Raw genomic sequence first — 17,189 nt, forward strand, 5'->3', positions numbered from 1 at the left:
TATCTGGTTTTGTGGACAGTGATAGGCAAGCAGAGTAAACCCATGCGTAGAAACTGGCTAAAAAGCATGACGTGAAATTCCAGAAAATGAATTACACTGAATGGGAAACTTTTTTCATGTATATGCTTGGGTATAAGGCAAAGGAAACAATGGGGTTCCGGTCAGAAGTAATGCACAATTTGCTGGATGGTTCATTCAGTCCAGATACTTGTACTAGGAAGTTTAGTGAGAACTGTACACACAGAAAATGTATAAGACTCTAGGCAGAGACGTATGAGACACACTTCTACATTTAACATTGGGTTAGATTAAAAGCTTCTACTGCCGGAAACCTGTTATAATTATCTTTTAATATTACCTGTCAGCTCACAGGTGTCAAAGGGCATTTCAGATGGAGAATCTTCATTTAAGTTCTCAGATATAATCTGCAAATGCAAGGCTGTTTCTTTTGTTTACTGCAGTTTGACAGGGCCTTTTAATTTTTGCCAACCAGAAATATTAAAGATCTATTTGCTTGATTTCATTTAGACTTTCTGAAAGGTGCCAACTAGTCACTGACTTCTGGCACACAGGGAGAGTAAGTTTGCACCCAAGAACTCTCCTTTCCTACAGCCTGACAGGTAAAAATCTTCCTGTCGGTAGAATTAAAAGAGTAGGAGCGTTTAAATCTTTCCTATGAATGCTTCTGCAGGTTATGCTAGCTGAACATGTCCTTGGGGCTAACTGTAAAGCTAAGTTTCCTAGACCAGGAGCAAAGATCCTAGTCCTGTATGCCACAGAGTGGGAAAGAAGGATGTGCCCCAAGAACTGACTTGAGGCGTCTCTGAAGCTGGACAAACATCACAGATGAGATTTTTTACCTCATTCATTCTCCTGCTTCCCATTTACCCTGCCGGAGAACATCGTATCTTCCCCTACCCGTCTGGCTTGCAGCCCACCTCTGCCAAGGTGATGTTGTAATCGAGCACCATGCCCTGGCTGCAGCCCCACTTACTCTTACAGCAGTAGGAGGGTCTCGCCTTCGCAGCTCTCCACCACCGACCACAGAGGATTTGCTCCCTCCCCACCGTGCCAGTGCAAGTTCGTTTGCAAGCTCTCTAAGCTGGACCAGTGAAGTGTTTGCCCCCCAAAATACCTTCCTTAAAAAAAAAGTCTTTTTTTGTTCTAAATATGGAGTATTTAAGATCTAGCTTCAAGTGCACCACAGACACCAGAATTACTGCCCTGCACAATAGAGAGCAGACAGACAACAGGAACAGGCGAGGACAGGCACCCCGGTCCGCTACGAGAGCTGCTGCTGCAGTCATCCTGCAGGCTGCTGGAGGCCCCGTCACGCTTGGCGTAGCGGCTTCTGGCAGCAAAGAGAGGGACAGTGGAAGCCTCGAGAAGATTAGGGCTAGCGGGGCAGGAGGGGGGTGCCTTAACAGCACATTTTCAGGTGACTACAGTCAGCGTTAACTCACTCTTCCACGTACAGCTGTTTCTAAAAATAAGAGTTTCCTCAAAGTTATCATATTAATCTAAATACAAATTCTCTTTTCATAAATGCAAATATACAACCACATATACACACTTCTAGAAAAGGAACTTTATGAAACAACCAAGTGAACTGAAGCATTTGGAAACTACTTCAATCTACAAGCTCCAGGCAGACTTCTCGGTTTTACTCAGTGATACCAACCACCACACATTTATCTATAAAGCATTCTTCTTTATTTAAGTTAAACAATTTTTCAAGGATGGTTTCCATCTATAAAATGAACAAAGTACAAGCTCTGTACAGCAGACTTTTCAAACCAACTGAAAAAACAGTTTCCAAACTATGTTTTGAAAATCTGCAAAACAAACAATATCAACATTCTTGCTCTGAAGACGGTAAGAAACGTTCTCAGGAGACTCCATCGCAATTTGCTTCAAGGGCTCTTAATTTATCTTTCAAATGGGTGAATTTCTTCAACATTAAAAAACCCTAAAATCACAGTAAGTAACTTTGGCACACTGTCATGTAAACTTAACAAAAGGATACCACTTCTCATCTGTTCTCTCAAACAAAAGCAATGCTGTCTTTAACATACAGCTCCTATATTAAACCCCTATGCACAGCATCCACGGGCAGTTAGTGAAAATACTCCTACTTTATATGATAGCAGTTGGCATTAAAGACTTAAGAGGTGGAACACGGATTTTTTTATTAGCAATTCTGATTCAGACTTAAGAGGCAGGTCAATATTCAGAGTTGCAACTGCTGATTTCAGTTAGTACTACCCTTACTATGATCGAAGTTGCAAATGGAAATACCTCCGTGGTAGAAGCTAAGTGGTTGGGTTTTTTTTTTTTTCTTTTAAATTCTGTTTTTCAAAACCTCAGACGATTGACTTACTGCTGAGCCCATATTTCAGCATTTATTTTCCAGAAGATGAAGAAATCTACTGCTATGTTTACGAATCACATTCTTCAAGTTCTCAGCTAGTTTAAAGGCTAGAGATAGGGAGAGGCTAAAAGCTGAAAAATAGTTTATCCACTGTATGGCCTCTAAAACAGGCAAGTTTTGGAGAAAGTGGACTGTGAAGAAGCAAAAAGAAGTATTCATTATTCATAAAAAAAGTCAGATGATGGATGGGAGAAACTGGATTTAATGCCTCCATCCAAAGGTATGCAGGTACTTGCAAGTCATAACTTCAGACAGACAAGGTGTTTATGGGCACATTGACTGGCACAGTTAAGGCCATTTTGCCCAGAAGAGTACCACCTCTATACCTAATGTATAGATGCAGCCAAAGGAAACTGAAACATCAGGAACTACTCTACTTCCAGGAACAAAGAAAGAGGGGAACTGTACCAGCATACTACAGTAGAGCAGATGTTTTTCATCTCCTTACGATCAACCCTTACACTTTTCCGAGATCCATCATCTTACCAAAACCACTTCCTGGCACTGCATGTCTGCACTAATTTTTGTCAATGCTGTCTCACTTATTAGTACATATTTACCTTTCCTTTTCATTTTAAAAGCTCATTGAAGCATTTGCTTTTAATAAAAAAGTATATAGTCTATGCAAACATAAGAAAGGACAGGTCAAAGTTGGGGTTAACTTTGACAGCATTATTTTAATATAAAAATGACATCAGCTGGACTGAAGCTGCAAAATGCACAGGTTCTATGGTTAAAAACACATAGGATCCGCTGGTATCCAGGCTGATTCCCAGAGCCAAGCCTGAATCCATTCAAAAGCTCCATTTAAAGAAACAAAACGGAAGAAAATTCCCCAGTAGTAGGTCTATAAATTAAGCAAGTGCAATTCAGAGATATTACATAGCTGCTCATCCTTGCAAATTAAAATTCAGATTGTGTGCTGTCGACAGTGACGTTACTAATCTATCTTATTTCTACAACTCAAAAGGGGAGTTTGAGACAAAGAAATTTTTCTCATTAGGGCCCAGAATAGAACTGTTGACATGAACCCACATGGCTGCATGAAAGATCTGCACTGTTTATATCATTTCGTAACAAAGGAAGAAGTTTTTTAAAGACAAAGTACTACAGAAATGATCAACACAAATATCAAGTACAAGTTTAACGTTATCCAGAGCACATGTAATGAACTTCCAAGTTGGAATAAACAATCCGAGCAATCATCTGTGCAGACGCATTGGCTTATTCTGCTATTTTCTTTCTCCTCCTGAGTTTCATGATCTCCAGTGAGGGTGAAGTGTTAAGAAGTAGATCCAGTTTGCAAAGCAAAAGCATCCAGTGTTAGCACGGACATCATACTCAGCAGCACAAAATCCGCACCTTCATAAAGTTTCACTCTCCTAGCATTCCAATCCAATTTCTGGTTATACATATGTCAATCACTTCGTTGACAATTATAGGATGATGAAAACTGATATAAACCATTGGGAGCTGACAATATATATACTTTTATATATTTATATTTAGAGTCCATCATAGAAAAGTTCATATTCAAATTACCAAGTACACACAGGAGAAAAAAAACCTTCAAAATGACACTTGTTTCTGGAAACGACAAACCATGATTTCTATGCAAATGGAGATTTCAAACGACCTTCTCCTAGTAATTTTTCCCACCCCCCCTCCCACACCCTGTTCCCCACAGGTGTTTCTTCAGATCCTTTTTTTATCATACATCAGTTGTTCCTAGAGTTAATTATCTGCTGTGCAAGTACATAACTGAAGACAGAAAGGAACCGTTGAAGTCTTCACACCAAGAAGGAACTGTACTGCAGTCATGTTCAGTGACATCTTTGCAGTGCTCCAAGTCCCCTGGATCCCTGGTGTCTGCTTCAGCACTCTCCTACTTTCAGATAAAGGTGGAATACTGAGGTATATAAGTTCCGTGGAAAGTTTTAAGAAATACATCAGTAATTCAATCAAAACTTTGCCCAACGTCTATGAATCGAACCAGCATTTTGCTTGCAAGTCCTTCTACTGCTGCAGATTAAGTGTGAATTTCCACTGTTGTGACAAAGAAGGACTGCAGATCTCAACGGTGAGGCCACCATTTTTGGCATTTCGGCTGTCCAGACAAAGGTTGCTGCCAACGTGCCTCAGTTTAGAATTGCTTTCAATTTGTTCCCATTTCTGGAAGAGAAAATACAGTTATTGAGCTGGAAAAGCAGGAAAAGGATGAGTTCCACACCCTATCCTTTGAAGTCTTCATAAACTTCCCTGGCTCATGCTTGGGAAAGCTGTGAAAACTTCAATAATGGTAGGCAGTTTAGATCATCTTTGAATAAGAGTATATAAATTATGGCAAGCCTTGCCAAAACAACTGTTCATTCAGCTAACACACCGCATTAGATACAGAACACACCAAATAATTTTCCTCTACTTCAGCACTTCTCAAATATGCTGTCACACCATGTTACCTGTGTGAAACCTTCAGTCTAAAGAAAAAATAAAAATCGCAAAACCCATCCACATATCATTACGATTCTGAACACAGAGAAGCAAGAAGCGCAACCACTAAAGACAACTTTACAGAAATCCAGAAATCTGTCAGACACCTTTCAATTATACAGAAGACAACCAGTTAATCTGTGCTGTCAGAAGCTCTTTGCCCAAGGTGATGCCAAGGATAGAGTAAATCCCAAATACATGATGTTAAAAAAAAAAAGTTTTTTTTCTGTCGTATTTCTAACACATTGTGCCTTTAAACCTGATAAAGAAAATCTTGCCTTCCTTTTCTGAAAAGTGGCAAGAATATTCTTCCTTCATCAAGGAACAGCATTTCAGTTATCTGTCTGCAAAAACTGAGATACAGAAGCAAGGAAGCTGGCAGATGATCAGAACTAATGACTTAGCAGAAAGAGATGAATTGTTGCATGACCAGATCAAAAAGATGGTATGACTCTGCAAATCTGATTTTCCTCAGGCATGGGAAATAGATGAAGTTACAATGCTGCATTAATAAAAATGCATTGAAGGAGTCTGGTGCTGTTATAAACAGGTCACAGCTGAAAAGAAAGGAAAGCCAAACCACAGACTACATAATCTTCAAACTTCACTGAAGAAGGCCTTTCAAAAATACATTGTGGAATATATATTTCATTTCAGAAAACAAACGTGGCAGTTGAAGACTGTTACACATCAACTCTGTTGGGTGAATCCTTTATATACGGCCAGTGTTGGGATAACACCTCTATATGTTCATAAAAGATTGTCACTGGCCTATGAAAAGAAAAGCTCAGTCCACAAGCTTATTCCTGCTGCTCTGCATCCTAACTTTACACACACAAACAACAGCGAGACAGAGTGAAGAGTAGAACGGATAGCAGATATGATTACCAGTGTACGTTCTTGCATTCTCATTCACAACCCTTGTTTTCCCACCGTTTGCAGAGCGCATTCGCGACATACTAACCTGCCTGCTGTCGTTTTCCCTACAGCCCTGAAGTTTTATTAGTGAACCAGGTGCTCTGTCCACAACAGTAAGGCACAAATCCATATGTTTCACCGACTTGTCCTTTGTTAAGGCCCATTCCTAAAAAAGGAAGGAAAAAAGTGTACAAAATTGTGTATACTGACATATGCACGAGGTGCACATGCTATCTCTGCATATATAGCACAGGTTAAAATCCTGTAAATGGCTGCGTATGAGCATTCAAACAGTTCATTGCTTTCCATAGAGCAGGAGAGGAAAAAAAGGTCTTTTTCAAACACAGTAATTCCAATTGCTTCAATACCCCCAAGCCAGCGCCGGGCTGGGCTGGCTGTTTGCTCCCTCTGCTGGCTTTACACAAGTACAAGGGGCAGTCACACAGGTCCTCAGGTTTGAGAGAGTTGTCCAAATATTCATCCAGCTATATTTTTATCTATCTTTCTATGTATGTCTCTGTGTGTGCGTATTACACACCCCTCACCTTCTACGTAGGAGAGATTTATATATATGTAAAAATATATATATAATTATATACATAAAAACCCTAAAAACTTGGGCTGCAGCGTCACTGGCCACCCTACCCACACCCTAAACAAAGCATATGTACCACAGTGAGGAAACAGTAGTTCTTTATATGATAGAGACCACCAGAAAGCAATACACAAGCGGGACAAACTCAAGGGTAGAGGGAGAATGTTACTTCCTATCCCAGGCGTGATGTACAACGGAATATGCAACTTCTTAAATAGAGAGCAAAGAAAAGCCATTCTGAATGTACTGTTGCCCAGCTTGTTTGATCTCAGCATCCTATGCAGGGCCTAATCTTGCACTGATGTTCAGATTCTCTCCATGCCTTTCTCCCCAAAGTTTGGTCTCCAAGATCCAGATTGGTCTTCATTTGTCTAATTATCCTTTGAGGAAGGAAGCTGATCTATCAACTAAAGCCATGCTAATTATCCAAATCATGCTTGTCGCTACTTAAAAAGGCACAATTAGCTTTTCTCCAGCAACTAAAGAGGATTCAGAGTTGTGTAATACAAAACCCTAGATACACAGGGCCAAGCCTGGCTACATTTAAATGTTATTTTGCAAGCAATGAGTGTTTCAGAAATTAAATGACTAATCCCATCCCATTTTTTTTACTTATTTTCTAACGCCATAACTGAATTTTTGGCTTGCATAATCACTTTTAAACTCAGCAGATCTAACAATCTAATTGTTAAATTACTAAATTCCTTTGAGAACAGATGCTCAGGAAACAATCAGAACTTCTATCCCACACGATTACAAGTAATAGCCACCGTACGGGTAGCAAGCCATTAGATGGGTACCATATTACGCAAGTACTAGAATAATGACAACTATGCAAAACAAAGCAAAGGCAGGAGAACTCCGTGTATCCCTTTACTTGTTTCCCAAACCCATAAGCTGAAAACTTTTCTTTTCACTCTCAATATGCAAAATATTTTCCACTATATTAATCTCAGATGAAGCAAAATCACTTGCCTTCTCAGCTCTGTCCTGTTCGTAAGATGTCAACAAGAATCATTAATAGCCACTTTTAACAGCTTAAGGAATTAAGTTATTTTCAGAGCTTATCAGGAATCACAAATGCCCCTGAAAAAAAACGCCCCTTTATAAGATTTATACTGAATAGTAACAGTTGAAAATACTACCAGGAAAGGGGTGAAACTCGTGTTTGAGAACCCTGCAGTCAGAGAAAGTTAGATCCTTGAAGATATTGCTTTATACATCTTCCATCAGAAGGCTGGAAGAGCCCCAGACACAACAGCAATCACGCAAGAAATAACACCTCTAAAAGCCAAAAAGCTCCAAGCTCTGCTGCTGGAGACATCTATGTGATGACCCTTCATGGTTCGAAACAGAGTGTATAGATGCTTTCCTCCAGTGATCAGGAACTATGACTAGCTATAATGGAGATAAGATTAAGCAAGTTCCACTACACCAGAAGAGAAGAAAAATGGCAAGCAGTGTATGTGCTCAGGGCACAGGCGGGAAATAGGACAGCTCTGCGTAACAATTTGAAAATCAGGACATCATAAATCAGAAATATAAAGTTAGTAGAACACCACTAACCTGAAACCTTCCTCTTGCACCTAAGTGCATTCGGCTTTACCTTTAGCTCCTTATCATAACCCTACATATTTGTACATAATTGTCAAATACACCACAATTTCTTCAGCTCTTTAGAGGTGCACATCTACCTTTTTAATCACTGAATTCCACCAACCTGTTGGGGTGGGGGGCAGGGCAGATATCCCATTTTGACTTAAATTTTGCATTTTAAGTCGTGTTGAGCATAAGCCAGAATACACTCTTCAAATTATAGGAGAAGGTCTCCACAGTCTATAATATCTGAGTACTCTTAATCCCAACTCGCCCCAAACCTTCTTGATAAGAATAGGTGCAAAACACATAGTACAGATTTAAAGACTCTGGTTTGTTCCCTATCCCTCTTCTCCCATGCTGAGCTCACTCTATTCATTCCTTCCCACCCAATATAAATTCTGCTTGGACATAAAACCTCATTTTGACCCGTTCTGCCTCTTAATCTGTCTGAATGTCCTTTCACAGGGACCTGTTCAGAGCAAGTGTATATTAGTTTGTCAAGGTCAGCTCCACGGAAGAAATTACACAGGAAAGAGGGTCAGATTCAGGGGAGGGGAGTTTGAAAAAGGAAGCTAACTGTATCTATAGAGAATACACAACATCACCAGAAACTTCCAAGATTTCTGCACCAAAGCAATTCTGACATGTCCACCCCTTTCTCCTAAAAACCGTGATGTTCTGAAAGATGAATGTACTTCATAAAGGTAATAGAAGAAGCCTCCCCAGATATATTCTCTTTAATGACAGGAAAAAGAGGCATATCTCAGATGTATGATGGCAATGCATTCAAATCAACATGATACCTCTTCAGGAAATAACTTCTTTATTTTAGGCTTAGTCTGATTTTAGGGTTTTCCCCTTCTAATTTAAATCAGAGAGAGCAAAATTCTGATACTGATTCAGCACTAGATTTGTAATTGGTCAGCCTCCTATTTTAACAGATGTACTTGAAGTATTAAACTTACATTTGATTTATAGTCAGGTTGATTCTGAAAATAATTTTGTTGACAAAGCAGCACACAAACCAGTGAGCACGTATGCATATATTTCATGAATGATAACTAAGTCACAACTGCACAAATAGATTCTTTGAAATAATTAATACTCTCATTTACAGATTTGACACATTTGCAATTAGTTTAAGAGTAGGATTAGAAAGGATTTGTTGAAACACTCCCTTTACTGTGAGTGAATAGGATATGACATTCAGGCACCTCTGTTTTCTAGAAGAGCTAAAAGGGGATTTAGGACAGATTTTTTATACCCTGCTACCGCAAATTGGAAGTGACTAATAGGGCATTACAGTAAAGCATTCTTCTATTTTGCTGACCTTAGGCCACATGCTTAATACAACCCAAATCTTTTCTTAAGTAAAAATCCCCCCCAAAAAATCAAACACACCAATTCATTGAAAAAAGCTTTCTATACAAGTACAAAACTCCTGGGAAGGAAGTTACTGGCCTCTAGTGTAAAAGCAAATATTAATAGAGACAAAGGAAGGGGATAATCTGATGCACACTGAATGAATCTCTGGCTTCAGATTCTAATCCTGAAAATGCAAAATTATATCTGAAAGAGAAGTTATTTAGCCAATCTGTTATAACTGATCTGCTGATTTGTGTTCATCTTCCTATCACCAGTACCTGCTTGAATTAAAAAGTTTCACTTCAATTTCTTTTTTCCCTACAGTATGTGATCATTAAAAAAAAAAAAAAAAAAAGGCATACAGACCTGGTTTCCCCCGGCATTATGACATTCATAAACTCCAACAACACCATCTGCAAAATGGCCCAAAGTGTCAAGGCAATTGGTACCCTGCTGCAAAGCCCCAAAAGCTATATCTTGATGATCAGGTACCCTAAAATAAAACCAGAAATATCTGCTTAATTCAGTTTCTTTAATTTTTGTGGGGTTTTGTTTGTTTGTTTGTTTGTTTTAACTCCTTGTCTTTACTCAGAGTATTTTTAAGATGACAGGTTAAAGATAAGTGATGACTACTACCTGGAAATCTCAATCATCTTCTGAGGAGGGAAGGCAATTATCTGATCACGAACTGATCAAACACCAGTAAACTTGCAAGCTTAGGACAGAATACAAAAAGACTTGTACCAGAGAATGAGGATGAACATATAAACTCAGCACAAAAGGCAAATTAAAGATGACTTAACATCATAATTTAACGTCATTCAAGCCTAATGCTATCAGTCAAGGTCATCAAGCTCTCTTGTTTTTTCAGCCAAGCTAGTTTGTGGCAGAAATATGACATTCTACATTTTCCCCACTCTTTTTACTGAAGTATTAGAAAAGGGGTTAGGAATTTAAAAAAAAAGTTTTGCTGATATCTATTTTCTAATGGTTGCACATAAAGTGTACTCATACAGTATTGTAATACCCAGGCAAACCCATTCAACAAAGTACAGTTGTGGGGTAGAGACCATGAGGTCGTGTCAAACAGTAAAGCAAGGGCATATTAGCTCCTTTTAAAACTTCAGACTATGATATGAGTATAGTAATTCCATTCAGCAGATTGAGCACATGCAAGATGACACAGAGTAAGACAACGTTACACTTAGGCAGTGCTTATGGTAGCACATTTTCCAGGAGAGCTTGCAAGATGTATTTTTTTCTGACAAATTAAACAAAAATAAGTATCCTCTGGCACTTTTAAGGGAAAATAAATAATAACTTACTTCCTCAGCATCATCCTGGTTTATGAGACTCTTTAGTATGTGTGGTTCTGTACATGTTTCACTAGGGCTGTAATGGCTGGTGCTTTTGCATTCCAAGCCTGTATGCCACTGGCAGTTACCTGACTCTACTGACATGAAGTGCCCCCAGGAAAAAAACAACTATTCTTATAAGCCACACACAGTATCTTACCATTACACTATCAATATTAGGTTGACAGCAGACAAACTAGTTTATAGACTCAGATCTGACAGACATACTTATTAACAACTAGGTTATTGAACAAAAACCTTTTTATCCTTTCAAAAAGTGATAACAATATTTCTCTTTGAGGATTTTTCATTAGTTAGGATGCATTCATGTTACAGAAACTGTTAGCAATGTTACCCCTCATTTCCCTCTTCTCACCCCCCCCAAAAGTCAGTGATTATCCAGTGACAGAGAACAAGAGACAGAAAGAGCAGTAGACACAGCTTCTTAGAGTCTTAGGCATCTACCCGTGTCTGCCAAACATACAAGGCTCTTTTGTCTGCTGACTCCTGTTACTTGTACTGTACTGAGATTCAGTCTTCTCACTCAACTAGGCACGTGCTTAGGCGAAGGCAAAAGCTTTAAAGGGATGACAGCAGGATACAGAACAGTGCACTTCTGAGCAAACGGATTGTGTAGGAGACTAACTTCAGGCTCAGATAAGTTGAGTCCTTTGAACTCTGTTCTCTAAAATACCTGCTACTGCCGCTGTAGTTGCAGTAAACAGAAAAAGAAAAAGCAGCTTACTAGGGAAAAAATGGCTCTTTAGGAATAGAACTTATAAAAAACAAAAGCAAATAAGCCCACATGAGGCATTGCTTTCACAAATAAATTAAAACACATCTTTAGATCCAAGGAAGGAGAAAGAGAAACAGATGATTTCTGGGGAGTGAAAAAAGAGAACTCCATACCATCTCTGATTCAGCCAAAACTCACCGTAACTCAGGATAAACATTTTCAAGATACCACTTGAAGGGTTTGCAGCTAAGTCTCTTTCTGAGTTCCATTCGGCTTTGAATACTAGAGGGGAAAAAAAGGAGCAGTTTTCAAAGTCAGGCTGCTGTCTTCATATACACAGGAAGGAAGACACAGAAAACTCAGGAACAGTAGAACTGTAGAACTATATCTTAGATAACACGTGAGAGCTAGCACTGCTTTCACCTCAGAAGGTGCTGTCTCATGAAGAATAAATGAATAGGGCAAAGAAGCACTTGTGACTTACTTGCCATAAGGTACATTCCTGGCTGAAGGCACTGCTGCATAATAGAAATTTTTATACTCATCCATCCAGACTTCTGCTGCCCTGCGTGTATTTCTAGGGACAATCATATGAAACACATAGGTTATATTTTCTCTAGCTGCAATTAAACCATGTCATTTACCCTTGGGTTGATTTTAATTCTTCCTAGCACTACATAGTCAGCTGCCTCATGCCAGGCAGAAGATTCCCTATTAAAGGGCTAAGTAATAGAAAACCATTAGAGAGTAACATAACTGAAATCAATGCATTTAGAATGAAATGTATGTCTTTTCCACACTCATCACTGCTTCAGGTTTTCATCCAGAATTTAATACACACCTTGGAGTTCTTTCTGCAAACTTCATGGAAGTTGTTAGGTTGTTGTTTGGTTGGATTTTTTTCTTTTTATAAGAGTAACTTGACAGAAGCCAAATTCAGTGAGTGTTCACCTGGATAAGCAAGCTAATTGGAAACAAAAATCTCAACAATTGGCAATATTTAATAATGTCTTTTACCTTTCTGAAAACAGATATGCTAACACAGGCAAGACATATTTTCAGTCTTCATCCTATTCCTACCAACAGAGCACTCACAGTTCCAAAAAGACATTTAAGGCTATGAACCAAGAGTCTGTTGTGGTTGAGGTAACGGAGAAGAACCAGTAATTAGAAAATATTTTTAATGCTTTAAAATTCAAGAGAGATTAATTATTGCAATAAATGTGAAAAATACTAACCCAAACTCTTTACTTCTAATCAAACACATCTCTAAAATTCCTGTATTTATGTAACTGGTAGCTTTAAATTTCCTTTTGGACTGCAAGAGGGTAATGTCTTTTTCCATCCGCTGGCTTCCATGTAAAACTCATTTACTTCTATTGTTTGTAGTTTCATGCTTAGAAAATGAAGTCTTATTTCACTTGCAACTGCCATGTTCTGAAGCTTATTTTACATTTGGCGGTAAGTTCCTCTAAAGCAACTGGAGTAAACTCAGTCAGCCAATAACTTCTTTAATATGATTTTCCAATTCAAAAGAAAAAAAAATAGTCAGGATAAAGTGAGTTGTTCTTGCAGAAGGAAGGACGTGAGGAAGAAAAAAGCCACAAGACAAACCTCAATCATTTTTTGTTTGAGGACTGATTCTTCCTTGCAAAGATTCCTTTAAATTTTTTGTAAGCAAAATCCCATGCAATCCAGATTAGAGAGCTATTTCAGTTTATCTTCACTTGCAGTCCCTCAGGCCTCTGTGAGTGTCAGCCAGCCACTCAGCACCTGCCCCTGTTGCTTGCTCAGCAATCAGCTTGGCTGCCCACAGGCCAAACAGATTTTGGTGGTGGGAGAGGAACTACTCGGTTTGCCAGGGTTCAACAACTCCAAAGGCACTTTCAAGGCCAGAATGCATGCCTGCACCACGCTTCCCCGTAGTCAAGGATGGACAGTTCAGGCTTAGTGCGACACAAATATGGAAACTGTGTAGATGCTGAGAACTGCCTAAACTAATAAGACCCCAAAGAAGGCAGGGTACTGAGGAACACAGCATAGGGTGCACTCAGCACTTAACGCTGAGCCACAGTTAATGAAACCTAGCACCAACTGATCAGAGGTAGCTTTGCATGGAGCAGACTGGGGTCTGCAAGGTTTATTAGCTTGTCTGGAGTGGTGTATTAAGGCAGTGCTTACTGGTCTAACAAATCCTGCCAGACACAAGCTGTATCTGCCCCCACCACACAGCCAGGATGTGGTCTCCCCTCTCATCAAACAGGACGCCCAGTCTCTCATCCAGAATCACCAATTTGTTTTGGCTGCCAAAAGGCAGTGCACACTGACTAGTTAGCTAACAATAGGATGCTTACCCAGAGCACTCCAGAACAAACGGCATACAGTCAAGGGACGGATGATGGTATAAGCTAACAAGTCCCGACTGTAAGACCAACACAGATGCCATGTACCAAGTTTCTTGGCACCGTGGTCCTACACATATCTGATAATACCTGTATTACAAGGGTATCACATTACCTTACGCTTCTCATTCTCTTATTGCTAAAACTGATTTTAAGGCATTGTTATAGTGGTTTGACACCCAAGAAAACTGATGAAGGAGGAAACCTTCAAATATACAGCAACTTGTCAATCCTGCTTTTAAGTGATATGCAACTTTTCTAGGTCAATTCAAAAATAATTCCAATGAAACAAAAAATTTTAAGGACACCAGAATTTGAGACAGCTGGACAGCTAAGGGCAAAGGTAAGAAACCACTTGCAGAGAAAGGTGGATCTGGAAAGGGATGTAAGTACCCAAGATGCTAGTTTGCAGGCTTCAGCTGTCCTCACCATTCTAGCACATGTGGGATCTCTTTTCAAAGTCATTTTGAACACAAATGACTGGAAAACACAATACGACTTTAAAAAAACCTGTCATAGTAATTGTCAGGATATTTGAGTGATCGAATCACGATGATTTGACTTCACAACAAACCCCAGAACCTTTAATCCCAGTACAAACGCAGAATCTTCAAGCCCTGCTAATATGACGCATTTCTGATGTCTGCTGTATCCTTGGATGCATAGAGCCACACCCTTTTCCTACTTTTCACTTGAGCTATGTTTAAGCACCTGTTTAACATCACAAGAAAAGCAGCATCTTGGCAACAGCCCAAAGATAGAAAAGCTGCAGCCGAGTGGGAAAGCAGCACACTTTCTATATTTATTTATTTTTATTAACCAAACTCCTTGTTATGACATTGTCATTTTAAAACCTACCATGAAACTAAAACAGTTGCATCCTAAGCCTACATAATACAGTTTACTTGGTAGATCCTTCTACCCTCCTGATGCACGCTGTAAATACTGGAATAGAGACGTGATGTATTAAGAGAGGTATTTCATTGCTAGCTTTTGTTTTCCCATTAGTACTATTATTCATTTTTCACTGCAGAGTAAGATACAGATCTCAAAGAATAGGGGACCAGAAAAATCCCTACTATAACTACTGGAAGAAACATGACAGTGACTTTTTTTTAGCAGACTATTAAATTCATTAGAGTCATCTTGGTGGCATAACCAGAGTGGAAGAGAAGAACTACACCCCTAAGGAGGTTCCTCAATCTAAGGTGAAACACAAGTCCAAATATATCAGCAGCTTAGAACATTCTCATGAATTTTAAGTACATCTGTGCTCTCTGTGTTGCTTCATGTTAAACAGAGTTTGGGCTCCATATCCCTTCAAGGATAAATAAACAATTTTATTTGCAGCTCTTAACCCACAGAATCTTTAGGTGAGACTTGTAGTTCTTCAGCCCCCTGAGCATCCAGTCCAATTCTCTAAACCAAAACCTACAGTGATTCTTCAGTTGCAACTGATAGAGCCTCAGTCAAAATGTCTACCATACACTTATGCAATACCTTCATCCATGTTACTTAAAAAACCACTATGAACATGAATCAGAATTGCTATTCTCATTCTACAGAGATGAAACTGAGGAAATAGCTCAGTATTTCAGCTACCAACGTATACTGAATCAACAGCAAAATTAACAGGCATATTAATCTAAGCCCTTAATACTGCAGTTTCTTAGGTCTATAGAAAAAGCATTTTTAAACCTAGCACAGGAAAGGCAGATAGGATATAGAACGAAGTTGCCAACAGACTGGCACAAATGCCAGAATCAGTCTACATAATCATTTGTGTATCACATACCAATCATGTATTAACAAAAAGCAAGCAAAGCATATTCATAACTAAGTGTATACTGGCTCTTAGTGAATGATGAAACCGTTTCTATAAAATGAAGATTTTATAAAGTGAAGCTTTATGAGACAGTTCTGGAAATAAAACTTTCTTTAAAACCAAATAAACACAAAGTTCTCAAAACTGATAGAATGCCAAGCTAAGCACTTCCTTCTTTTCCAGATCCTCAGGCTGCATCTACTAGAAGTTTCCCTTTTTCAACTCTCAGATTCTTCTCTCAATCTGTATAGTTGCCTCAAAGTCATTAATTTCCTTTTAATTAATATTTTTCCATGCTAGATAATATTGCAAATATTTCTAAAGAAAAGATCCTTAAAATGAAATTACTGCCACCTGCTGATCATCTGAAGAAATCCAAAGCACTGCTATTTAGCTGAAGACTTAACAGTTACCTTGCAAACACGGTACCACTCCCACCAGGAAACGTGTAAGGATGCTGTTTGCGGAATACGTGACCCACTCTGCTGCAAGGGATGATTTCTAGGCTCCCACCGCATTGCCAAACTCTGAACGAGATCTCTGAAATAAAAACATGAATGAAAGACCAACATCACAAAATACTGTAATTTTGTAGTATACTATTTACAGAGAAGACTTTTATTGAGTATTGCTGAGAAGACCAATAAGATAATTTTCTGAGAAATTCCAGAATAAACAAAGGCATATATGAGCATTTATTATTCTCCAAGCTCAAGAGAAATAATCATATTAACTTGGAAGCAAAACTGTATGTCTTCTCTTTTCTGAGGTTACCAGCATTCCCCAAACCATGCTGCAATTTGGCAGAGTAAGTTAGCTCTGTAAGTACCATTACTGTGCTTTATCTAAAGGGTAAGCAAAAGTTGATACACTTAGATAAATTCATGATCTAGCTTATAATAAATGTTTTCAGCTAAAGATGGAATAACACAGCAGACAAAATCAAGGCATGATAAAACAATCAATAGATTCGAGCTGGTAACTTACTATAGTAGATAACCAAACACTTCCAAAAACTGGCTGTGGAAGGAGTTACATCAAGTCAATCTTGATTTGAAGACAGACTGAATAAGGATGCAGCTTCTGTAAACTGAAGTTTATGGACAGTACACATCTAAGCCAATCTGACCCAGCTAGTGAGGACAAGAAGGTCTAAAAATATTTATACACCTTTCTCAACTTAGACCTTTGACAGCAGAAGTCACCCAGGGCTGACAGAGAACTTTTCCTCATTCATTCCAAATCAGCACAGCAAGAAGGGTGCTTCCAGTAGCACTGTTTCAATTTTGATGATTCCCCCTTTAGTCCAGCAGCTGCCACCAGTTAGTGAGTGCTACCCTTAGTTTCAAGCCTCTTCATAATCATTATCTTTCCACAGATTTAAAAAAAAAGAAAAATACTAAGCAGCTCTAATTTAAAGTCAGTGTCTATCTTTTACTAAGTGCCATTCGTTCCCCCAGAAGCCTTCCTCCC

At 38.9% G+C, this 17,189-nt stretch overlaps 1 protein-coding gene across 3 annotated transcripts in view; it reads right to left on the reverse strand.

Annotated features, from left to right (window-relative positions):
* Positions 1–1,690: 1,690 nt before the first annotated feature.
* The window catches only part of GALNT2 (polypeptide N-acetylgalactosaminyltransferase 2), a 98,123-nt gene continuing 82,624 nt past the window's right edge, over positions 1,691–17,189 (reverse strand). For all 3 annotated transcript variants that reach the window (XM_075146409.1, XM_075146410.1, XM_075146411.1), the window contains exons 11-16: positions 16,130–16,256; positions 11,974–12,066; positions 11,688–11,771; positions 9,765–9,891; positions 5,886–6,005; positions 1,691–4,603 (exon numbers count right to left, since the gene is read on the reverse strand). In XM_075146409.1, the coding sequence (XP_075002510.1) occupies positions 4,448–4,603; positions 5,886–6,005; positions 9,765–9,891; positions 11,688–11,771; positions 11,974–12,066; positions 16,130–16,256 (707 nt within the window). In that variant the 3' untranslated portion in view covers positions 1,691–4,447. The remainder of the gene's footprint in view (positions 4,604–5,885; positions 6,006–9,764; positions 9,892–11,687; positions 11,772–11,973; positions 12,067–16,129; positions 16,257–17,189) is intronic.

The sequence above is a fragment of the Calonectris borealis genome, chromosome 3, assembly GCF_964195595.1.
Source record: "Calonectris borealis chromosome 3, bCalBor7.hap1.2, whole genome shotgun sequence".
In the NCBI taxonomy this organism is placed as follows: Eukaryota; Metazoa; Chordata; class Aves; order Procellariiformes; family Procellariidae; genus Calonectris; species Calonectris borealis.